The following is a 24587-nucleotide window of genomic DNA, read 5'->3' as shown; positions in this document are numbered from 1 at the left end:
TAGACTTGATTCACTATTTAAAGAGAAGTGTTTTTAAGGAACCTTTTGCTATTCAGTTGTCAAAAATAGCACCTTATACTCCTATATCCATACTCAGACCGAACTCATGAATAAGCGTGGTGCGGTGTCAACGTGAATCTAGAAATAAACTTGATCATACGCTTGATCACTCATTGGGCCCACTCAAGCTCCCAAGCCAACAAGGCTTGAAGCGCAATCTGAGCAAGCAATTTCTTTCTTGAGCCTAAGGCCACCCACGTGAGCATATTTGAGCCCGCCCATAAACCATTCATTTTGCAAAGAAAATAATTAGAATTTTGAGTTTAGCATATGACTTGGTTCGCCCGTTGATCAAATAGGACAATGCGTACATCACACGAGGAGCTAGCATTGGATGCTCTCGATGCATATGAGTCCAATTTTACATATGTCGTTAGATTAAGCGACTCCCATCACCGTCTACTTCATTCGAAGGTCCCGTTTGATAAATAAGAAAAGTCGAGCTCACGTTTACCACGAGTATCTAAGAACTTTTCTAGACAGAGATTGAGAGATATGAATTCTTTCTCTGTGACAAAAAGGCATAATTAAGAATACGAGTTACGTGATGCAACGCTGCACCTTAAAAAAAAAGCAAGCACACCAGTTTGACTCCGCAGGTGGAGAAGAACCGAATCCCAAAGAACAGAACTGACTTTATTCATTCACACGCCTCCCCTAAGTCCCCCTGGCTGGCCACTGCCCGAAAGATCTTCTTGGGATTGCTTTCAGTGGTGATGGGTAACTATAAAAGCTGTCACACGTGACTTGAAGACAACATCACAGTTCAAAAGGGTTCATGCATGTTCATTCTAATTCAAAAGATTAGAGAAAAACAAAATGATAGCAGTAATCTGTTCAAAGAAACAGCGAGAAACGTGATCCCGACACAATCTACCTTTTGATACACGTTACGACCTGACTCTGATAATGCCGTCGAGCTTGCCTCTACGTAGAGATTTGACGTGAAAATTTCTGTCGATCATTGAGAGAGAGAAAAGAAGAGAATCGAGATCCAGTTACTGGAACGCAGAATCTGGTTTTTTCCTCGTTGACATCATGCATTTGTCATCTTGACTTCTCTGCTCCACACAATTTTGATACCAGTAAATCTTCCCGGGTCCAAGTGACAGCTTTTTGGGCAAAGATTATATGCCTAATACGTCATATGATAAGAGAACCCCATCTGCTGCTGCTGCTGCTGCTGAACCTTATCCTTGCTCTAGAGATGTCCTCCCCAAAAATCAAGATGATAATAATATATATCATCAGGAGAGAACAATTTCACTGTCTGGGTTAAACGAACTTGGGTCAAGTTGCTTACAAGTTTGAGGCAGAATATCCTCCACCCACATCTTTACGATTGGAAAAATTGAGAGGGATATATACACACCCTATCTGATCCCACCAATGTTTTCTCTTGGTAATAAAGGCGCACATCTTTTGGGGCTCTCACTGTGTGCGTGCGAGTGTGCGTGCTGGATTCTGGGAATTCAGGATCTAATCCCCGCCATCTGCTAAAATGCTTAGAAGAAAAAAAAACCCACTTGCTAAAACAAAATGGGCGGAAAGGGACTTTGGAAAAATACATTTTGTTATCGGAAAATGTCGGGCATATTAAGATTGGTTCATTGAACAGATATATCAAGCGAATCGATGAATTTATATCGGACTTTGGAAATGACCCGCTTGCTTCTTATGGGAAGGAATCACATTTTGCATTTTATATCTTTCTCCAGGGAAAAAAAAGGAAGAGAAAGAGATTCTGCAAATTGCAAGATCCCACCATGCTCTCTCATCCTTCTCCAGTATAAAAAGGAGCGAGGGCGACCATCTCTTCCCCAAGAAGAACACACAACGCAATCACCCAACTTAAAAAGGAAAAGGTCCTTTTCTTAGACATACTCTCTCTCTCTCTCTCTCTCTCTCTCTCTCTCCTCTCGGTTTCTTTGGCCCTGAAACCCAAGACTAGAAATGGCATCAAGTTCGCTCTCGTACAACTCATCATCATGGACGCCTATGCAGAACAAGATGTTCGAGAGGGCGCTGGCCTTGTACGACAAGGACACTCCCGACCGGTGGCACAACGTGGCCCGGGCCGTCGGCGGGAACAAGTCTGCGGAAGAAGTGAAGAGGCACTATGACATCCTCGTGCAGGACCTCATGCACATTGAGTCCGGCCAAGTCCCCTTGCCCAAGTACCGAGCACCCTCTGCCTCCTTCAGCACCAGCAGAGCCATTGCTGATGAGCAGAGGTAACGTGTGACACTGACACTGTTAGCATTCGTCATTCATCAGCGATTACTCCTGTGTCTTTGCCTTTTTGCACTCAAATAGCACTACAGATGTTTATGATGACTAAGGTTCGAAGGGTGTTTAGTACATCTTCTCCTCAGTCGGAAAAGAAATCTTTTGCGGACGTGTTGGATGGATGACATACGCTTTTGCCCTTTGGCAAGTGCTTTGATGCAATTCATCTTTCACTGAAGTGATCTGCAAATGTAAAAGCAATGTTTTTCTTGGGTGATCCGGGTGCGTTTGCGCCCAATTCATCCCCAATGTAAGATCATATGGGTCCAAGTGTGAGGTCCACAAAAGGATCCAACGGTTTTAGATGAATTGGGTTGTAAAAGGGCTAATCTTTTTGTCTTTTTCCCCTTTGCATATCAGCTTTTGAAGTAAATGACCGTAGGCCAACTCTTTTTCTGCAACACCCACAAGATCAAGAATGTCCCTGCTTCTACAAAAAGGGTGTGGAAGAAATTTCTGAGTAAATATAATGTGGACAGGTCTCTTTTGGCACATGTATTGTCATTCATCGCCATGAACCATAGAACAGGCTCACCCATCAGGAACAGTTTCTTGCAAGAACTAATCAGAAGGTTCTTTGCAACTTGTTCTGTAATGGTTTGGTTCACCAACTTACTAGGGCAGTAGGACTAGTGACTCAGCATCAAATTGTCCAAGTTATCTTTGACAGACAATGAGATAAGTACAACTTTTTATTTTTTAAGCTTAAGCACACAGGTGTGATGCATCGGAATGGGCAAGAACCAACAATAATCTATGAGCTTCTTTAATTTAACTGTTTTTGTGTACTTGTAAGTTGTCCACGTTTCCTGAAGATGCTGCCAGTTCCATTTCTTTCCCTTTTTTTGGTGCCTAGATTTTCAGGCTCAAAGCCTTTGCCAGCTTACCTAGTAAGATGAATTTTCTATTACTTTATGTAGATTTCCATCACTTTCTGCCCATTTTCTTATTCCAGTTCATGTTGAAAAGCTCGCATGAAACCTAATCTTGCCTCTTTTTAGATCTCTTGCACATGCTCCCATATTCTTGTTCTCTGGCCAAACTGAAATCCATATTGTTTTATACGGTTCAAGATGGTGATCTGATATCCCAAAGCACTTATTCTTTTTTATCTTTACTTATAAATTCCATCACACTCTTTCTGAATCATCTAGGGTCCTCGGGACACGGGGATTGTAGTTCCTTGTACCTTAAAAAAGAAAAAAGAAAACATATCTGCAACATTTGCTAATAAATTCAGAATTACTTGCCGCGGATGATAGACTCGTGCGGATGGGCAATTTGAGTCTCGATGCATGAAAAAATTGTACTATGGCGTGGAACGCAATCTGAACTGATAACGTGATCATGCATTGAATTTATCTTTCTGCGATAATCTAACAAAAGACCGGGCGTTTTAGTGAGCTTGCCGTTGGATAACAAGTGCAGTGACGTGGAGTCCCAGTCTACTAATCATGGAGTTCAAAGATCCTCAAGTTCATTCATCTTGTTGCCTTGTTTTTTGTGCAGGATACTGAAGAACCTCAAGCTCTAATGACGGCGAAAGCAATCGCCCGAAGAAGATCTGTAAATTGTAAAGAAACGAAAGAATTAAGCAGCCGGCGACGTGAAGGCTGCGGTTCTGCTCTTCTCCTTCCTCGTTTTCTTTGAAAGTTTCCCTAATGCCACCTTCCGGTGTGATTATGCGATGGACTGCTCACTGTTTGTCTGTCAAACTCTGTATCTATGAAGCAACGCTTAATTTCATCTCCTTTTGTAAAAAAGAGGAATATGATGGTGCTCTCTGTCTCGTACCATCTTTTCATGCGTCCAGAAACCATGGTTGACTTGCACAAACGTCGTGTCGCGGAAACATAAAAGCGATCCGCATTAGAATATATTGCACCAAACTCGAATGACGATCGAAGATCTCTCTCAAATGTTCGGGCGGTCTGTGAGAGTCGAAACTCATATTAGTGATGAGTACATGGTGACAGGGAAACAGAGCTGATCACCAGCTGCTCCTGGTGATGCCAATCGTCATCCCTTTCTTTTGCTTGAATGATTTAACCAGGGCAAATACACAAAACAAAAAAGAAAAGAAAAGATCAAAATATTCAAGTACTAGGAATCGATCCCGTGATCTCTCGCATGTAAAGCCAGAGCTATGCCATCTGAGCTACATCAGCGTAAAAACAAAGCGCTCCTTTTATAATATATACATAATAAGTTTCGAGATACAAAACAATATATTGCACCCGTCTTTCTCTGTCTTTCTTTTTATGTCAAGAGTCAAGACCCCTGCGATATAATTTCCTGGCTGCCTATAATTCCGTTTTTGGTCGTTTCCGTGCATCCCTGAGGATGACGAGAAGAGCCCGAGAGACGGATCATTCAGCACATATCATTCTTGGAAAGTTTAACGCGAGCCGTGACCAAATCGACACCACAGACTCTTCGTTTTGCTGTGCACCCACTTCCATTAGCTTCAACTTTTAGAAAAATAAGACGGAATTCCCATTATACATGCATATATAAGCATGTCGAAGAGAGTTGAATACTTCAAGTTCATATACTCATACACACGAACGAATCGATCATTTCGCCCTCGAGGATCTTGTGCCACCACACAAATGGGATTTCTCAAATTGGGGGGGGCACCAAATGGAGCGTTGCGACCCACCCAAAAACACCCTCCTCGTGCATGGAAGGCCACAGAGGACATGCAAAAGGGACACGTGAATTCAACAATTTGCTCTCAGCCATTCCCACTTCTCGTCTCTCGCGGTCGTCATCGTCCGGACACGTCCAATTTCGCCCCCTAAATATAGCTCCCCCTTCGCGCTATAAATACTTAGCCAAAATCTCACCACTTCCTCATCTTGTCAAGAGACTGTATTGACAGAAAAGGAATAGAAAGAGCCGTTGTTTCTTTTGCTCTCTCTCTCTCTCTCTCTCTCTCTCTCTCGCAGTCTATTGCAACCAAGTTCCCCGTCCCCTTCTCCGGAGGTCGAAAACTGTCGCGGAAGATGGCAAAGATCGCGTCAGCGCTCTTGCTCTCGCTGCTCCTGGTCCTGGCGATCCAGTCTGCGGTGTGGGCGGACCAGTACGCGCCAGGGGGGGACCAAATGGGCCAGGCCGCCGATTCGGCGAAGGGCGCGGCCGAGAGAATGGCCGACTCCGCGGTGGATGCGGCGGAGGCCGCTGGGGACTCCGCCTCTTCATGGTCCCACTGGTTCACCGGCAAGCTCGAGTACGATCCCGAATCAGCCCTCGATTGGCAACACATTTTTTCACTCCTCTCACTACTTATTACCGCTATCACTACGGTTTTATCTGTTCCTAATGTTGAACCGTTGTCGATCTTCCTGATGAATGCAGGAATTTCGGCCTCTATCATCCGGACAACGACGAGAACGGGCCGGCGGCGGCACCCTAATCGGCATAAGAACGTTGACAATCACTTCAAGCACATTTATGTCTCAAAATAATCTGCAATTTCATGGTTAATTTTGCAGTTCTTGTGTAGCTAATAGGGTAAAATTATTGCCAGGCTTTCCTGAGGGATGTCTCTAGCGAACTAGCTAGCATCCTGTGGAAGGAGTTAAAATTCTCCTTAGGTAGCTAAGAATGAATACTAAGGGAAATTATGTAGATTCTGAATTTTTGTACTCGAAGGCCTTTTTGCAGGCGAGCTGAATAAAATAAATTTATTTATCTATTTATTGCATTCACTTATTCAGTGTCGTCCGAGTCGCTAAACACGAATTTCCAATCATATGCCACGGAATTCATAATCGTTCGTTACGTGTTACGTTTTCGACAGATTAATATACTTTTCTTCTAGGGCCAAAATAACTACTAAATAAGATGATTAGGAATGACATAACAAGACCTCATTTCGAAACAATATTGAAAAACCCAACCCAAAAACTTAAACTAATAAGCGAGAAAGACCACGTGTATACACAAAGAACGTATAAGCCTAATAGATAAGCGATCCGATATACCTTAATATAAGATTGTTCTCGTCTCCTCCTTAAGGAAAAGTTCGAATTTTTTTCCATATTTTGCAACAACACGGCTTACATGTATTGCGCAAGATGCCAACTCTTTTGTTTTTTTGGGCCATAAGCTCGGTTTCTGTTCTGTCCAAAACCGCTTGCGGGAAAGAGACATTGTTCCCGATCAATCTCAGGACTCTTGCACAGGTACGGCTCGAGCCTAAATGATGAAACCGTGAATTCGTGCGTGCGCAAGCCAGATTTCCCGACGTCGAGACGAGAGAGATGATGCTCGTAGCACTGAGAAAAGACAGAATACAAGCTGGAGGGTACTACTGCTATCCTAAAGCCTAACCTAATCCATATCGAAAGATGATCATGCTCAGCATTTACTAAATCCGATGTTCACCCAATTAATGCATTTCGACACACACTTCTTGAATCGGTTTGAACACGACCCACGAATCTATCCGCCGCTCAACAGCTACAAGAACAAGATTTATGGAATCATCAGAGAGCGCTAACTGTTCCCTACTTCGCTGAATGGTCGGAATCATCGTCTTCCCCGAAGCTAAGTAGCTGGATGCAGGAGGAGAGAGAGAGAAGAGAGAGAGAGAGAGAGATGTTGCAGACTCAAGATCGAGCTCATCAAGCGCACCCGCGAGACCCGAAATAGTAGCTAAGCACTAAACCCATCAACAAGCAAAGAATTTTGCAGGGTTCTCTACTACAGATTGCACTGGTTCATCAGATTACTGGCTAAAAACATGGATGACCCATCATCAGATCGATAAATCTACTAACTACGCAAGACCCATCTGCGGAGTGATCAGTTTGGAGTAGTCTCACCTCAAAAAAAAAAAGCTTGCACCTTTCATCTTCAACCCCAGTTTGCGCAGATGGGTCACGCCGGCTCGTCGGATGGCTGCTTGTTCTTGACATTGTTCTTGTTGTTGTGCATCCACACCTTGAGCACTTGCCTCTTCACCCCGATCTCCCCGCAGAACCTCTCCACCTCCTCCTCGTTCTGCTTCTGGATCCTCCACCCCACCCTCTCCGCGAACTCCATCATCCTCTCCTTCTGCTCCGGCGTGAACTTCGTCCGGAACCTCTTCTTCGAGAACGGGGGCGCCGTCGCCGCGTGGCGGTGATGGTGATCGGAGCCGAACAGGTTCAGATCCTCGCTCGAGGACTCGTTCCCCCCGCCGCCGCCGAAGGCCACGCTCATCGGCGTCACCATCGGGCTGTGGACGACGCCCACCGAGTACCTCTGGTACGGGGATGCCAGCGGCGGTGGCGGCAGCTGGAGCGGGGCGACCAGGCCCCGCCGGAAGCCGGCGGAGAGCTGCAGCCCCTCGCCACCCCCGCCGTCGACCTCCTTCCTGTGGAAATTCCGGTGGCACTCGCACGCGGCGCACCTGAGGGCCCCCGCGGTCCCTTCCTCGCCGGCCGGCATGAATTCCCCGCACCCGTCGTAGACGCTCCCGCCGACGCTCGCGGCGTGGTTCCGGAGGCACTCCCGGTACCTGACGGCGGCGTGGGGGGGCGGCGGCGGCGGCGGCGCGGGCTTCGGCTTCGATCCGGCGGGGGCCGGGAGGGCGGGAGACCTGGAGAAGGCGAAGGAGACGGGATCCGGGTTCGAGTCCTCGCGCTCGGGCTTGACCTCATCGTCTTGGTGGGGGTGGGGCTGGTGCAAATTGGGGCGCTGCTGCGGTGGGTGGTGGTGGTGGTGGTGGTGGTCTAGGGCTTCAGGATCAGCGGCGAGGATGGGTGCACCGTTGTGCAACCCCTCCATCCTTCTGGAGTCGCGGGCGAAGTGAGCGAAGCCCAGAGAGGAGACCGGAGCCGTGACGTCATCTTCTTGGGGCTTGAGCTCCATTTCTCTCTTTTCATGGAAAACTGCACCCCTCACTCCTCACTGTTTCTTTCTGTCTGTCTCCCTCTCTCTCTCTCTCTCTCCTTGGTCTTCGATCCCCGCCCACAATCTTAAAGTCCTTGTTTTCACGCAAAATCTCCCCCCCCCCCCCCCCCCCACCCAAAACCCTCTTTTCCTTTCTCGATTTCCAGCTCTCTCTCTCTCTCTCGCTCTCTCAGGTCAGAGGGAGAGAGGGAGAATAGGGGCGGTGAAGCTAAGTAGGCCTCGTCTTGCTGAGCAGAATTCAGCACGAGAAAGTACGGAATTCGCTGGTGAATGGGATGGGAAGGGAGAGTCAGCGAGCTTTGTCGTGGAGATGTGTGAGGAGACTGACAACAACCAGCTTGGTAATTTGCATCACAGAGAGAGACCAAGAAAGAGAGAGAGAGAGAGAAAGAAAGAAAGGAGTTGATATGGGGAACTCAGACGCGCAGATGGGGCCTCGGAACCTGGGGTGGGGTGGCGGAGGAGGAGGAGGTTAGGAGAGAAGAGAGCAGCACGAAAGGAGGAGCAAGGAGGAGCAGCAGCAGCAGCAGCTTTTCCTCATCATGGCTGCCGGGGCACGACGAGCTCGACCATCACTGATGATGGGGGGGCTAGAGCAGAGAGAGAGAGAGAGAGAGCGAGAGAGCGAGCGGGTCGTGTGTTGCGGGGGCGTGCTTCAGTTGCTCCCAACAAGGCGAGCCAGGGACTCCCCCGGATGCAGCAACAAGGGACAGGTCGGTTGCCTGAGGTGGAAGCCCAACAACAACAACAACTCCTCACTCCCTTCTTTTGGCTAGAAAGCCCAACAACTCCTTTACTACTAAGAGTTTCGCTTCCTTATTGTAAAGGTGGAAGAGAGAGAGAGAGTGTGCGCGCGCGCGCGTCTCTAAAATAAAAATAAAATAATATTATTTTCTTTTATTTAATTTTTTTTTTTTTTTGGGGGGGGTGGTGGTGGTGGTGGTGGGGGTTTGGTTTCTCTGAAGAAGAAATGGAGGAAAAAGAACCGACAGAGTCATGTTCATCCTCTCCCACGCCCTGCAACACGGGCCCCACTACCCTCCCTTCCCTCCCAGTCCTCCTTAATAATTGTCCCTTTCTGTTCCTTATCGACGCACAGTGTCTCCCACTGTCTCCCTCCCCCCCTCGACTCGACTATACTATACTATACTATATACTATACTATATACTAATCCCAAGTTCGTGTCCTCACCATAAAATATCGCAAAATATTCAATTCAAATCCTTGCATATTACCGGAAAAATCCTTAACATGTTATAGAGAATTACAAGTGCTTTTTGTATGGAAAAAAAATTATGAAGGGCCGAGCTATTTCCACCCGGAAAAGTCTCCGGTTAAGAAGTTAAAAAAGGGGTTAAAAGTCCAATCCGGACACTGCCTCAGTTGCGAAGCGAAATTGCTTGCGCGCGCCCCACCCATTTGATGGGGTCAACAGGCCGGTCTTATGCACAAAATCGGTGCCCTGCAATCGATACCGTATGACGGGACGGTATTTGAAATCTTGTGCGAGGAACTCGATCGATCGTCGCGCTTAGTCCCGGGAGAACTCCGTTCTGTTTTTATCTCCCGAATTGTTAATTAGTTTCCTCGGTAGTTATGTATGTACTTGTGGGGGGATAATTACGAAACGATGTCCACGAAACTGTTGCTCCAATCCTGTTCCGATCCATGTGCTGTATTTTATGCACATCTTAGTCCCTTAAAGTTATCTTTGATATACGGACGGACGACTTGGCAGTAGTGGTACATCAGCATGTGACTCTTATTGGTACGCACTTAAAGGAAAATTGCATTTCCGGTCCCTGTACTTTAATGAATGTTTTGCGGATGAATTCCTAAGGAACGATATGTTTCACTCGCAATGGTACGGCACCATATTGTTGTCTGGTAAATTAACCTATCAAACATTATCGATATATTTTCTGAAATTCGAAACAGGTAGCAGCAGCAGCAGTAGTAATAATAATAATAATAAAAAAAAAAAAAACTGAATAAAAAGCATTGTGCCAATGCGTCGCACAATGCAAGTATTATTTCATCGACGTGTGCTTCTAGGACACTTATCGAGCCATCTATGAAAAATCAAATTTCTTGAATATTAATGTGTTTGGGTAATCATCACTTCGAAAATTAAGGGTGAGTATTTTTCACTGAAAATTTTATGATAAAGAAAAATATTTTCAAGGAAAAAGGTCGCTTTTACTTGTTTGGTGGTTTAGGAAAAGCGAATTCCTTTTGGCCAAGAGAGGAAGCCGTTTTCCTCCAATCTAAACTTGTTGTTTTCAATCTATGAAAAACTGACATCCAAACATCGGAAAAACAATTCCCCGAAAAAAAAAAAGTAGCTTTCCTCCCAACAAGCGAACCCTAAAAATCGATCTTATTAAGGCATGTGAAACGAGTGTGTCAAGTTAAAAAAAGAAAAAAGAAAAAACAATTCATTAACGCGATTCACAGGAAACGGAGCGCACTTTTCTATATCAAACTTATCATCCATTTCGACCCCACACAAGTTGACGAAAGATCTTCAGGTACTCCAAGGATCGCCGGTCCACCACATCGATCTCTAGCTTTTTTGCTTCTCGTCACCCTTTTTTAACAAAATTAAATAATAATAAAAAACCAAGTAATGAAGCTCAATCATTGCCTTGTCTGCCCTTAAACGTGGTACTAATCAAAACACTAAACTTAATCAAAGATCGATCACATCAGCTTGTCCCCATTTGATTTTGACCAGCTGCTTTGATTTTCTTTCCCCATTCCGAAACCCGACAATAACAGCCCGTGATGATATTTATTTCAAATTATTATTTTTCACATGAATAGTTAGTTAGTGCGATTGGGACAATGGTCGTGTCGTGTTTTGAGCGTTGATCAATACCCATTATATCAATGCATAGTATAATGGGTTAATACAGCCAAAAATTTCTAAACTGGTATATTTATGATAAATTTATTTAAAAAGAAATTTTTGATCACCAAAAATCCCAAACTTGTACACCTGTTATAATTTTACCCTCCGTTAGTTTATGGTAAATTTTACCGTTAAATTTCTAAGTGGGATGACACGTGACAGTTGACAGGTATACTAGTTTGGAGTTTTACCCTCTCCGTTTGTTACAGCTGTACCGGTTTATGATTTTTCGAGGTATTAATATAATTTAACGGACGGTAGATTTGTTACAAATGTATCAATTTGGGGTTTTTGATGGTTAAAAAATTAGTTCATGGTAAATTTATCATAACTGTACCAATTTGGGGTTTTTAGTTGTCAAAAAATTAATTTGAGGTAAATTTATCACAGGTGCATTAATTTGAAATTTTCGTGGTATTAACCCTAATATAATATTTAATTACGAAAATCTAGACTGTTGTACCTAAGAGCAATCAACTAATTTTATGGTTAATATTATATTGATGATAATACATGATGTAATAAACAATGATGTATTATCAAGATTAACATAATCATTATAGCCTCGATTAGTAATCTATCATTGGCAGAGCGAGCGAGAGAAAAGAGACGCCGGGTGTTTTCAGAATAGTTATCGCGGTCAAGTGAACGGTGTAATGAGCGATCGACCTGTACCGGAGCAGCTATTATCGCAACCGGACGTGTTGTGACCAAAACTCGTTATCGGTGTTGCTCAGGGTTTCGAGATTGAACCGTGAAATTATTAAAAATTCAATCGAGCGCTTGTAGCAAAATACGAAATCCAGAAGGACATTAAAAAAATTCGGGGGAGGTCAACTGAAACAGAATTAAGTGAATTTTGCATAAGTATTATGATTGGGATACCGCTAGGATTGCCTATGCAGAAAGTACATCTCATTCAGCCATTGAATTGCTCTTGGCTGTCCTTACCTTGTTACATATTTAATTAGATTGAATAGGATTTGAAGAGCTCTCGTGATCATTCACGTCTATTTCAGCAGACATGAAGGGCATGGAAAAGCTGCTGTTTTTAGAATGCGAAAAAAAAAATTTATGAGATTGACCTTGGCCCTGCCCGGCTGTTGCTCCGTCTCCGTGTAAATTCTTTCTTTTGATTAATTTTAAACAAGCTATGGCCATATTACCATCATTATTATTATTATTGGTCATGTCAAGAATGTCCTGCAAGGCCAAATTATATGTTTGATTTGAGGTTCATGTTTTCTTTTTTTTTTTTGGCTTTGTCAAAAGGGTCATTTTGTTGATTTTTGTACAATATTTGTACCAAATCGTTCATTTCGAATATGCCCTCGAAGCTAGACTTTTTGCTCCATATACGAGAATCTCTATTAATTTTTTTACCATAGGAGTTTGTGTTAGACTTGTTGATATTTTTTAAGAAATTGCGAGGAAATGATATTAATTACGTTTGACTTGGAAACCATATTCATCAGCCAGAAACATTTTGCTACCGCTTCTTGTATCAAAGAATTTTCTCTTAGTAATCACCCGATTTCGAACATCGCAACACAATTTGTTGGATCTTATTACATCAAAGTGACACGGGGTATCACCGTTTTGCAAGTGTTGATTCCGTCGTAACATTGTAGTGTCCAAGTGCATAAATCTTAAAGTAATGCCGACACAAAAATCCGTATATGCTCGTAAATTTTTCTTCAAATAAATAGAAAAAAGTCACTAAAACCTCAAATTATGCATATTATGACACATTTACCCGAAACTTTTTTTATAACATAAAAAACCCAAAAGTATACCCACAACAACACATTTATCATAAACTTTTTCTTGTGATATAAAAAACCCAAAACTTGTACCTATATGACACATTTACCCTCTTTCAATTTTCTGTCAGATTTATCAGTCAAATTAACGTCGTTTTTATTTCACTTAAGCAACGTAAACACCATGTCGACACCGTTTGTTTTACAGATTCCATATAGGCGGATTTTACACGATAAATGTGTCACATGAGTATAAATTTGTGATTTTTAGTGTCATATAAAAAAGTTTAGGGTAAATGTGTCACAGTGGACATGGTTTGAGATTTTTTTTTTGGCGGTTTTTTCCCTTAAAGAAAAATTAAAGTTTATTACTATTGTTATTGTTTCATCTTTCATTTTTCTTTTTGGTGATTCAAACGGCTATTTTCCAGAAAGTCGTATGCTTTTCCTTCGTTCACGATCCGGACCAAAGTAAACATCAGGAGAAGGGCCGTGCCTCTGCGGGGTTTGGTTTTGTCTGACCATCCCCGGCTTTCTTGTGTTTGCTTCGGTACTTGTTCTCTCTCTCTCTCTCTCCTCTCTGCCTTCTGCTTCTGCTGGTGCAGTACAGCTTCGCACCAATGCTCTCCATTTCCTCTGATGCAAAAGCAAAGAATCTGGTGCAGTCCCCTCTCTCTCTCTCTCTCTCTCTCTCTCTCTGTGTGCCCCCATCATGAGCTATTTTCGAACGCTCCTGTCCATCTTAATTTCACTCAACATGAGCTGTGAATTCACGTGAGACCGTGGCCAGAGTTACCTTACGGTTTTCCCTCGCCGCTGCAGCGTGCGCGTCGTGTTAATGTACAGCGAGCCAAGCTGTCATTTCCCTTTCCTTTCCTTGCTGTGCTTTTTTCGGGTTTCTTCGTTCTGGGTCTCGTGTTTGCATGCAAAAAAACTGTCGTTCTGGGTTTGCCATCATGTTCGAGTTAACGTGTCTCTCTCCCGTATGGTGGTCTGACTGTCTCGTTCTTCCTTTTGTACCAGACCGGGAACGAGAATCTCCTTGCGCACTTGGGCCAGTCCCAGGGCCTCTCCATGTCTTCGCTGCTCTTTAGCCCATGCCTCTGCCTCTGCCTCTGCCTCTAATGCTGTCGATCAAGGCTTTACTACTTTTGATGATTCAGGAGTTCCTGTGGTCAGGTCCGTATGTTTGGTGCGTGGGGAGAAAAGGGTGGGGGGTTATTATGGAAAACAGTAACGTTAAAAATTCACCAAGAAATGGATGCTATTATTGGAGGGAGGCATGCTTTTGAATATTAGAGTGAAAACTCGAGCATCCTTTTGGTATTTTTCCTTTTTAGTTAATCGCGGGGCTAATGCCGAAGGTTTTACGCTCGGTACTGGGTTCGACTCGCATGTTCCTAAAGGCACTGATTTATCAATCAAGGAAGATGAATCTGCCCATCGATCAGCTCTAAAGTGCACATGTCGGAATCATCCATGGAGGCTGCATCGAGAAAAAGAGCGGCTTTCATGCATTTGGTCCATGTACGCTAAGCCGATAAGGATGATCCTTACCCCGTGCGGGCCGGCCTCGCTAGATCTTATGTTCCCGATCATTTGGATCCATCATGGAATGGTGCAATCTGTTTTTCATATTAAGAAGACCGGGCAACGTCCTTTTTTTTTTCCTTTCGACTCTATTAAATGTTAACCTCCTTTGGACCTCAGCAAATCCTTTAAAGGCTTCATGGAACTTAAGATCACTTGAATGTAAAATTTTTAAAATGTATTCATTTTTTCTGTGAAAGACAAAGATAATGGAAAATTGGGAGATGCGAAGCGTGCAGGCACTGACATGTTAAAATAAAAAAACGTATTTGTGGAGTCTGCTCCACAAAATGGGGATAGTCTGCGGAGGCGCTAGCAGAAAGCGAAAAACTTCCATCTTTTAGTGAAGTTACCTCTTAACCATTAAATGTTAACCTTATTTAATGACTAAACTGTTGAATGGAGGGGGTAGGGGAGGGCACTTTCTTTCCCCCCCTGATAAAAGTGATGGTAAAAAAACAGTCATGTCTTCCTCTCCGCGATGCGTTCGAGAGCAGGAATCCCACAAAAACCCAGGGCAATGACAAAAGGATGCAGCCCAGCTAAAGCCATCTTGTCTCTTCCCTCGGACACATTTCTAGTCAACACTCGCATCGAATGCTCTCCTCCGTACCCTCGCGTCCCCACCCACTCCCAGTGCCCACATTCGTCTACCTCTCGTTCGTGGCACGTACCTGACTCATGTCAGCCCCAATCATAAAGGAGGTTCCTTTGGATGGTTGGATGTTGGGGCCACTGTTTCATCAAAAGCAGAGCAGATCTCGCACCCCACCCTGCTCGTAAAATTTTTGAAATTCTCATGTAGGAATTGCGACGAAATGTACACGAGTCACGGCGGGAAACCGGTTCGCCGGCGGACCGTTGAAGGCCCCGGCGTCGTCGAATCGAGTGAGCTTCTTCATGCGATCCAAAATGGCTCACATGCCTCGATGTCGCATTTACGGCACCAGGCCGTGCCTTTCTCTCTTTCTTTCTCCTGCTCTTCTTTTTTCCGCAAGTGCTGGGTCAATTGCCTACTGCACAAATGGGGACCAGAGAGAGAGAACGTGTGGTCCATGGCTTTTTTTGCTCCTTGGGTCTCGCCTCTGCAGTTTCCCACTATCTTTCGAGGGGGCCCGAACAGAGTACAAATCTGGTCCATACTTCTTTCCAAATTAAAACATGCCGAGGGACAAATCAGCCTTACCGAAACACCACCCATACCTTTTCCACGCGCATAACAAAGACAAGTGTTCTCTAGCGTCTCTTGTCTGGTCTTGCCCCTTAGCCTGGTCCGAGTTCGAATTTCTGATGTGAACTGCAGCAACCTGGAGAGAATAAGGAAAACGTTCGACGATGACCCCATGTCCTCCTGTGCAGAGCCATCCAAACTGGAGGATGAATCACACCCCAAGATCAACAGCAGAGTCTCCACATGGTGATCCAAAGACGGATTCGGTCGATCTCATTGCTCCAGACATCCCTTGATTGGAGGGTTTACAGACAACTCGCGCATGATTTGGTTGAACTTTTGATGTTTTTATCTTATCACTTAGAGACACTACTATAATACTTTTGTTTGAAAAATCTGATGATGAAGTGTTGTGGCTAAAGCACTTTAGAAGAGCCAACTCAACTTTAAAAAGCCTAAACAGTTCTAGAGAACCATGCTTAAATACCATGTGTCCATTGGATGGGACATGAGTAGAATAGAAGTCTATTCTCCACTCGTTCATACCTAATTAGTAGAAATCTATCCTTTACCTCCATCCATACCCGACAAATCCATTAATTATTTACCAACATTTGAAGGGGTTTATAGTGAAATTTCGTTGTTATTTTATCATAAGTATCATTAGTTGATAATTAGCATCTTAATAAGTTGAAATTTCTTATTCCACTATATTCAATGTTTGAGAGTTTATTTAGAACGTAGATGATTACTCATCATTAGACATGCTCATTAGGTGGGTTTGGGCAAGCTCAAGACTGATCCTCTAGAGGTCCTGCCTGGCGGTCCAACTTACAAGTTTGAGCTGTTGGAAAATATCCCTAAAGGATTTTGATGATATTAAAATTTCATCCATGTGTTGAATGAGTTCATTTTAGTGTATAGAGGTTCATATTTAAACCATATGGAAGTTAGGTTCGGATTTTACGAGAATATGAGTTAGATTTTACCGAATCTCGAAAATTATGGAAGGAGCGGTGTAGAACCAAATTAGGTTATACAAAACAGGGAAACTATGTCAAGGGGGACTTTCCAAATATAGATTTGACGACTGTTGGATCTCTTAAATTAAAGACCCAACTCATATTCCAATATTATTTATGCCAAAAATCACAAACTAATTCGCTTAGGAGATTGGTGAGATGAAGTGATCAAACCTACCATAGATAGAAGATCGGATTGGCAGCCCAGATTGAAGTAGAGTTATGAACCTATATTTCCAGGAATTTTGCCGAGATTTTTTTTTTTACAGAGAATTAGATGGACATAATGGTTACATGATTCAAGTGCTATGTTCGAAGTTGGAGTTACATGAATTGGAGAAAAGTTGGCCAGAAGATAAATAGTTGTAAAATAAGAGAATTTGAGTATTATTGAGGGGGTTTTTTGGCCCGTCTCTTCTGTGAGCTTGTAATATCTATTCGAGTGCTGCAATAGTAACAAATCTAGTAATACAAGAGAGAAGTGGTGATTGTACTTAAGAGTAAAGACATTCATCTAGATGAGAGACAAATTGTGAGAGAGACTCTTTATAAGTACTTAGAGGTAGTCATGGCCACGGTTCGGAACCGGCGGTTCCGGTTCGTGGCCATGTATGAACCGGAACCGGCCGGTTCCGGTCCGGTTCCGGTTCCGGTTCATAATTTAAAATTTTTAAAAATAAATTATGAAATAAAAAAATAATGAATTATGAAATTATGAAATAATGAATTATTCAATATAAATTGTAATCAAAATGTAAATTGTAATCAAATTTGAGGAAAAAAAGAGAGAAAGAGGGGCTTGTACTTAATAAATTATCATTAAGCGCCTTACAATTCGTTACAATGATCTATAAAAAAAAAGGAGCACAATATATATGCCCTAAAATGACCCCAAAACCTAAGCCTATCCGAACCCCGGCCCTGCTGCAGGTTTTTTTTTAAAATTTATTTATTTAAAATTTTTAATTTTTTTTTGGAACCGGGCCCGTAGGCCACGGGCCGGTTCCGGTTCCGAACCGCAGGCCCGGTTTGACTGGGTCGGTTCCGGGCCGAAACCGGCCCGTGGCCATGACTACTTAGAGGTGTGATTTATAATTTGGGAAAAAAAGATTTGCTATGCTGTGTGTACATTGCGTGAGAATGACTATAGAGGGGTTGCTATAGAAGGAGTCAAGTGTTGCTTGACTTAGGCTCTACACTTGTAACAAGATGATATTTGTATTCTTATAACTAATGGAATCCGGCCTAATTGAGCTGCGAGAGTTGGAAGGGAGTGTGCATAGCCAATCCAAACCTCTATAAATCTCGTTTGCAATTTCTCTTTCTCTAAACTCATTAGCTTATGTTGTTTATATTACCAGTTCACTTTGCGCGTAGATACAGAATTTTTATTGAGGTTGGTTTTACAAAATTAGTTTGTGTTTTCTTGAAAACTCAATTTACCACCTCTTGTTTGCTTATTTGGGCCTAACATGAGCAAGAGACTGCCCAAGGGAAAAACATGGGCCGGCCAAGCCCGCCCACCGGGCCACCTTTTTTATTTTTATTTTGTAAAATTTCAACTAAAAAAAGTTGAAAAAATAATTTCAGGGCCATCTGTATTTTATTTTACTACTATAACCATGAGATTTATGCTATTTTTTTCTCTTATATTAGAATTTGGGCTTATTTTATCCTATTAACGTTTTACTTTTTTAAATATTAAGGTAAAATTATTAACAAAACATAATTTGTAAATTTCCTAAATAAATATATGGGCAGATTAGGTCGAAAATTTTGGCCCAGCCTAATGAGCCTATAATTTTTAGCTAAGCCTTGGGGTTAGGGCTATGCAACCGGACCGGTTCTACTTGGGAACAAGACCGGACTACCCTGAAAACCAATCCGGTTTCAAGTTTCTATTGGAACCAGTTCGGTTCCCAATTCCAAATTTATAGAACCGGTCTAGTTCTTAATTCCAAGTGAAGAGCCACCTAGGAACCAAACCGATCAGACTGAATTTGGAACCGATTTCATAAAATCTAAAAACCTTATTTTTCCTCTTAACATCTTTTTCCCTATCTCTCTCTTGTTGTCTATTCTCTCCAATCTCACTCAGACTTTTCACGGCTCTCTCTCTCTCTCTCTCTCTCTCTCTCTCTCTCTCTCTCTCTTTGTTAGGTAGACCTTGAAATTGGACTGGAAAAACATAGTACATTCTAGATTTTAAAAACTGAGAACCGGTTCTAACATGATAGGCTCAGACCCTAGAATCGATCACCCCTATTAGAGGTGAGCATGGATTCAGGGTAAAACCAGAAATCAGATTGAATCGGCCAAAGAAATCGCTTCGGTTTAAAGTTCCCGCGATTACCGGTCTAGTTCTTGATTCCAAAAAATGGAATCGATCGTGTGCGGTTCGGTTTCCAGGTAAGAACTGAATTGGTAACTGAAAAACCGAACTGGGAACCAACAACCGATGTACTGGACCTGAGTTAAACCTAAATTCTCATTTTACTCTTGCTAACAATAACAAACACTGCCTCTCATCTTTTGATTCTGCCGTGTACTGATAACAAACCGGTACCCACTAACTCAACATTTTATATTGTTTTCTTTTTCTCTATATCCGGTTTCTCGCAATGTCATTCACCTATTGCATTTTCTATCGGTTGTGAAGATCCCCATCTCTAGTTCAATGCTTTTGAAGTTGGCGTGCAGGGTAAAAATTCTTCAAAAAAGTTGGGCTAGTAGAGAATAATATGGGGACTATAGTTAGTATATTTTTTTAACAAATATAAGTACATACCGAGCACGATGATGTCTTCACCATCTGGCTCGGGGAAAGGGAAGTTCGACCCTTCACTCGATAGGATAACTATTGCATCATGAACCGTAGCTCTCGTCCAATCACTGTGAGCATGCCACGAAAGAGTTCCTTACTCATCGGTGCCAGTTTTTTTCATTTTTATATTATGTGTTTTAAACTTTTTATTATTTATTTTATTTTACATGTTCATCTTTTATGGATTGTTGCTATTGACAAACGGGGATCTTTTGTTGTTGCGTTCACTTTCATTTGGCTTAACTAAAAATGAGACAAAAAAAAATGAAACAAAAAAAAGAAAAGAAATTGGTCGATTATCGGATAGACCCTGAAACCGATTGACGGGATAGGTTCCAAAACCTAAAATTTGGACCGATCCTAGAATCACGAACCCCTAACTAAGCCCACCCGTTTATGGGCGAGTTTGAGGCTACCCGTCCGTCGATCAGATCTACTCAACATAAATGTTAGATCCAATTTTAGATTATGAACATGTTGCAAAATTCAAGTAATTCACAACTTCAAGTGTATCTTCCTAAAATCTTTTTACACAATTTTTTTTCCAAACAACTTTTAAGTAGATAGAAAATGAACTAACAATGCAGACCAAAAAAATCTGCAAGTCACAGTCTAGAAAGCGCGTAACATATTTCTTAACACTCCCCTTGTGTAAATCGGTTTTCACACCTGCATAAACCCCAAGAAAGAGTGTTGGGATTTGTATCTGGGGGTTAGACAAAAGGTTTCCTCCAAAACAACATGCCATTGCCATAGCATATTTCTCAACAAGATCATTGAATGCATTGCTCTGTGCTCTCTGCAACTCCTACCTCACAGTCCCAGATGAACATGTCACTCGTCCTCGCACCCCCTTTTGAATATTTGGTGTACACTCAAATGGCAAAGGCAATTTGTACACCAATTCCATTCTCTGGGCTTAGAGTTTTACGCAGAGTCGCGGGGATCTCTATCGTTTCGCAAGGACCAGTCTCCCGTCGAAACTTATCGTATCTAAGTTCACGTGGTGATTTTCATACATGGCACGCCATACAGACGGGCACTCTTGGGAATTTTTAAGTGTTTGTGAATGGTACAATACTTGGTATAGAAGCCACGACAAATTGAACTTGAACATGACAAGTCGCGAGGGGAGCGATTTCTCGATGCTCCACGGAAAATCCCGAGGAGTGATTGAGGTATCTTGTTAACTTCATACTTTATTGTTTACTAACAGGAACATCTGAAAACATCAGCGCTGATGCATTGCATGCATGGCAGTAGGGCATGAAAGACAAAAGAGAGGGAGGGGGAGAGAGAGAGAAACAGCAGACAATCTCTCACAGATCCTCACAACATTGAGAGCAACTTTGGACGAGTGGAATCGCCATCGCGGCTAGTCAACGAGTAAGCGATCTCACTCTCAACTCTCTCCCCACCCGTGTTCCCACTCACATCCATCGCGGATGATGATGATGATGATGATCTCATCCCTCTTCCTTGATCTCTGGACTCACTGCCATTAACGCCACTTTTCATAAAACTTGACCGAGTCCCTCCATTGTCATCGAGCCCAAACTCCATCTCCATCACCACGTTCATCTTGCCGCCAACCAGCCTTGCCTTGGCCAGCCATCTCTGCAACTTCCCGGACGTCGTTTTGGGCATGCTCCCGTTCTTCACCAGAACCACCAGCCCGACTTCGACCTTCTCTCGGTTCAAGATCGCATCTCTTATGCCTTCACACAATCCCCTCAAGATGTCGCGGTTTAGTCCTTCGCTCCTCTGCAACTCCGCGACGACGGCCACTTTTCTTGAGTCGCGCTCAAACGCGGCTATGCAGCCTCCTCTCAGAAACTGCGGGAAAGCATCGTAAGCTGCGGTTTCCAAGTAATGCGCATGATGTGCATGCGATGATGTCTCTACATCGTTTGGTGGTGTTATTGTGATGATGTCCGAACACCGACCTGTCACGTAAAGGAACCTCTCTTCACCTTTGACTATTCCTCTGTCTCCGGTCCTAAGGAAGCAACTGCTCACCTTGTTGCTGAGCCTTGCATGAAAAGTTTCCCTTGTTAATGAAGGGTGGCCGAGATAACCAGAAGCGTTGCTTGGCGATGAGACCCAGATCTCTCCTTCAGTTCCATCCTGGACAGGCGCTAAAGTTTCTTCATTTACAACTACAATCTGCATGTCTTCTTCTTCTAATGATGAATCATCATCTGTTGAAGCGAGTCTTGCACTTGGCAAGAGCTTGTTGTGAGTTGGGATGTTTGGGAAAGTGGCTGAATCGTTATTGACGGGTCTCCAAGCCGTCGACACAAAAGTACAGTTCTCTGCTAGTCCGTAAGATGGTGATATGGATGATGGGCTTAAGCCGAAAGGCATGAACGCGTTGACAAATTCTTCTACCGGGGCTCTGTAAATGGGCTCGTTGATCATGATTAGGTTCTTCATTGAGGTCAGATTTATGGGTGAAGATCCCTTTTTGACACCGCCGCGCTTCACCACCAGTGGGAAGGTGAAAGATGGGACTGGAGTGCAAGTTGCTCTGAAGTTAGTGATCAGCTCAAGCCAAAGCCTCGGTCTTTTGAGGAATGAAGTAGGAGATGTGAGAACACACGTTGCACCAGACACTATCGTGAGCAACAAGAACATGAGGCCACAATCATGGTACTGAGGCAACCATGAGGTGATGATGCTATTTGGGTGAAGATCATATGCTTTTCTTGCTGCCCTGACATTATGAGCAGCTGAGCCAGCAGTCACAAGCACCGGCTTAGGAATCCCAGTGGCTCCTGAAGTGTATTGAATCAAGTACACTTCTTCTGGCTTGCACCCATTGTACAAACAAGGAGGAGGAGAAGGCACAGAAGGCCCAATTTTTGCACTAGTTTTAATCCCAATCTCTTCAGTTGAAACCCACCTGAGATTCTGCAACATGCCCGCAAACTTCTGGTCATGGTTTACGGAATTGGAAGAGATGTAGTGGTTGACTCTTGTGATGTAACCGTGGGGTGCTATGGCAGCCTTGGGCTTTGTTTGAGAGAGGACTCTATCAAGGTGGTGGTGGCTTTCTGGAGCAAAAGATGGATCAGGTGGCAACATGGGTATGCTCACAAGTCCAGCTCTTTGGCATCCAAAGATGATCTCTATGAGCTCAAGCCCCGGTGGGCATAAAATGACCACAGTGTCACCTCTTTGCAAAGGCACAATCAATTGCGAAGAAATGGACTGGACGGAGTCATTGAGCTGAGAGTAGGTCAGGGTCGACGCTTCACCGCCGTTGTCATCGACCCAAACGAAGGCCGGTTTGGACCGGAAGGCCGGGAGTTTGGCCCACACCGGGAGGTATAGGTCGACCACAGGTTGGTCAGGGAACGAAGGGTCATAATTCTCGCAGTTCATGGTGTGTGTGTGGGTGTGACGCTTGGGTGCGTTGAGCTCGTGATCAAGGGCTGCAATGACAAGACCACGCTGAGGACATCTTATAGGAGCAAGAAGGTAACTTAGGAGGATAATGTAGTTAAGATACCGATTTCTCCAATGCAGAAACACTGTGACATTGTCTCCAAGTGTAGATTGTCAAAACTCGAGGAGGGAATAAACCTTTGATGGGACCAGAATATCCCACTCGCTTTGATGCGTTCAAGGGAGCACATCTCTAGTAAAGGTTGTCCGTCACCTTGTTGTTGTTCATATTCTTATTTCGCAATCGTGCATGCATCGGTTTGTGTCTGTGATGTGACAAATTTGTGCATGATAAATTTATCTCAAATTAATTTTTGAGTCACCAAAAACTCAAGTGGCAAATTCACCAAAAACTAATTTTTAGGATACAAAAACCCCCAAACTGATACATTCATCAAATTTTATTGTGAAATTGCTGAGTTAGATAGCACATGGTAATAACATGGTAAGTCCACGTGAAAATCCTTATCAGTTTGATGTAAATTTATCACAGATATACCGGTTTGGGGTTTTTTTGAAGTACATCCGTCACAGTTGTACTAATTTAGGGTTTTTCGCTGTATTAATCCTTGCCTTCCGTAGTTGCTTATTGGATGTCCAAAAGTACTTTTCAAAAAAACCTTTTTTCCTTGAAATCAAATGGTCTGTCTATTCTTTGTTAAACAGTGAGAAAATTACTAAAAGATTAGAGTCAATTTTCAAGGAAAAAGTACTTACCTCCAAACAAATGAAGCATTGCTTAATTCGAGTCCAGGGTGCCTTCATCCGGGATCCATCCCGTCCGTAACCCAACCCACTCCAGTGTATGAAAAAATACTCACGTAAAGTCTCGCAGAGGAGATGACTTTAGAAATAGTATTGATGGGACCAATACAATTTTCAATTATTTTGGGTATTTTTGCTTCGTGAAATTAAAAAAAAAAAAGGGTCAGAAGATGTTTGGACCCGGATGATAAAGATTAGAATATTCATCAATCAGATACTCTGTGCGCTAAAAATACAAAACAGGAAGTCGATTATCACTAGGCTTTAACCTGCGCAGTGGATGAGGTGAGGTTAGCCATGAGGACACAGGATTTGAGGATCTTGTCGTGAGGCGTTTGCAAGCGGGTTCTTCATGGACGCAGCGAAACGTCACTGTCCAGAAACAGAACGTGCGGTGTTTCTCTCCCTACGTCGGTACTTCACCTCGGGCATCTTGGCTGTGCTTCGGTTTAGCTTCGTGTTTACTGACCCGCCGCGACATAAGTTAAAGTTTCGTTGCGTTCATGGAATGCAACCTTGACTGCCTCTTACAAGGCAACCAATTGCCAAACGGCTGTTGGGTTGTCACTTGTCTCATCTCTGCCACACACGGGAGATGGTCTCAATTTTGAGCAGGATTTAATTCCCGGTGCCGTAACATTTTAACTCTAGATTTATCAAACGAAAGCATCGAACAGCAAAGCTTTGCTAACTATGAAATACTTCAGAATGTCATAAGGAAACTATAAGAGTTGCGATGCACGGCTTTTAGCTTTGGCAATGGCCAGGACAACGGGGAGCAACCCTGCTTTCCAGTTTCCCCCTCGTCGTAATGAAAAAGGATCGCAAAGGGTA

At 43.3% G+C, this 24587-nt stretch overlaps 3 protein-coding genes across 3 annotated transcripts; 1 reads left to right on the top strand and 2 right to left on the bottom strand.

Annotated features, from left to right (window-relative positions):
• The first annotated feature begins 1739 nt into the window (after nucleotides 1-1739).
• On the top strand, nucleotides 1740-4095 carry LOC115670093 (protein RADIALIS-like 5). The gene is made up of 2 exons (XM_056321420.1): nucleotides 1740-2294; nucleotides 3859-4095. Exons 1-2 carry the CDS (start codon nucleotides 2014-2016, stop codon nucleotides 3881-3883), a joined length of 306 nt encoding a protein of 101 aa, XP_056177395.1. The 5' UTR covers nucleotides 1740-2013; the 3' UTR covers nucleotides 3884-4095.
• A 2901-nt stretch (nucleotides 4096-6996) lies between these two features.
• LOC115670092 (zinc-finger homeodomain protein 5) lies at nucleotides 6997-8349 on the bottom strand. Its single transcript, XM_030591294.2, has one exon. The coding sequence runs from the start codon at nucleotides 8209-8211 to the stop codon at nucleotides 7237-7239; it is 975 nt and encodes a 324-aa protein (XP_030447154.1). The 5' UTR covers nucleotides 8212-8349; the 3' UTR covers nucleotides 6997-7236.
• A 12518-nt stretch (nucleotides 8350-20867) lies between these two features.
• On the bottom strand, nucleotides 20868-22925 carry LOC130140855 (uncharacterized). The gene has a single exon (XM_056321387.1). It carries the CDS (start codon nucleotides 22923-22925, stop codon nucleotides 20868-20870), a length of 2058 nt encoding a protein of 685 aa, XP_056177362.1.
• Nucleotides 22926-24587: the final 1662 nt, after the last annotated feature.

Source organism: Syzygium oleosum, unplaced genomic scaffold (genome assembly GCF_021117445.2).
Source record: "Syzygium oleosum isolate NSW1041296 unplaced genomic scaffold, Sole_v2.1 Sole_v2.22, whole genome shotgun sequence".
NCBI classification, from domain to species: Eukaryota; Viridiplantae; Streptophyta; class Magnoliopsida; order Myrtales; family Myrtaceae; genus Syzygium; species Syzygium oleosum.
Note: the sequence above shows the minus strand (reverse complement) of the source record. Positions and strands in the feature narration are given on the sequence as shown.

Bases quoted from the DNA above. Each gene is read 5' to 3' on its own strand.
- LOC115670093 (XM_056321420.1), top strand. From the start codon at position 2,014: ATGGCATCAAGTTCGCTCTCGTACAACTCATCATCATGGACGCCTATG. The intron at 2,295-3,858 runs GTAACGTGTGAC...TTTTTTGTGCAG, and splicing joins GCCATTGCTGATGAGCAGAG to GATACTGAAGAACCTCAAGC.
- LOC115670092 (XM_030591294.2), bottom strand. From the start codon at position 8,211: ATGGAGCTCAAGCCCCAAGAAGATGACGTCACGGCTCCGGTCTCCTCT.
- LOC130140855 (XM_056321387.1), bottom strand. From the start codon at position 22,925: ATGAACTGCGAGAATTATGACCCTTCGTTCCCTGACCAACCTGTGGTC.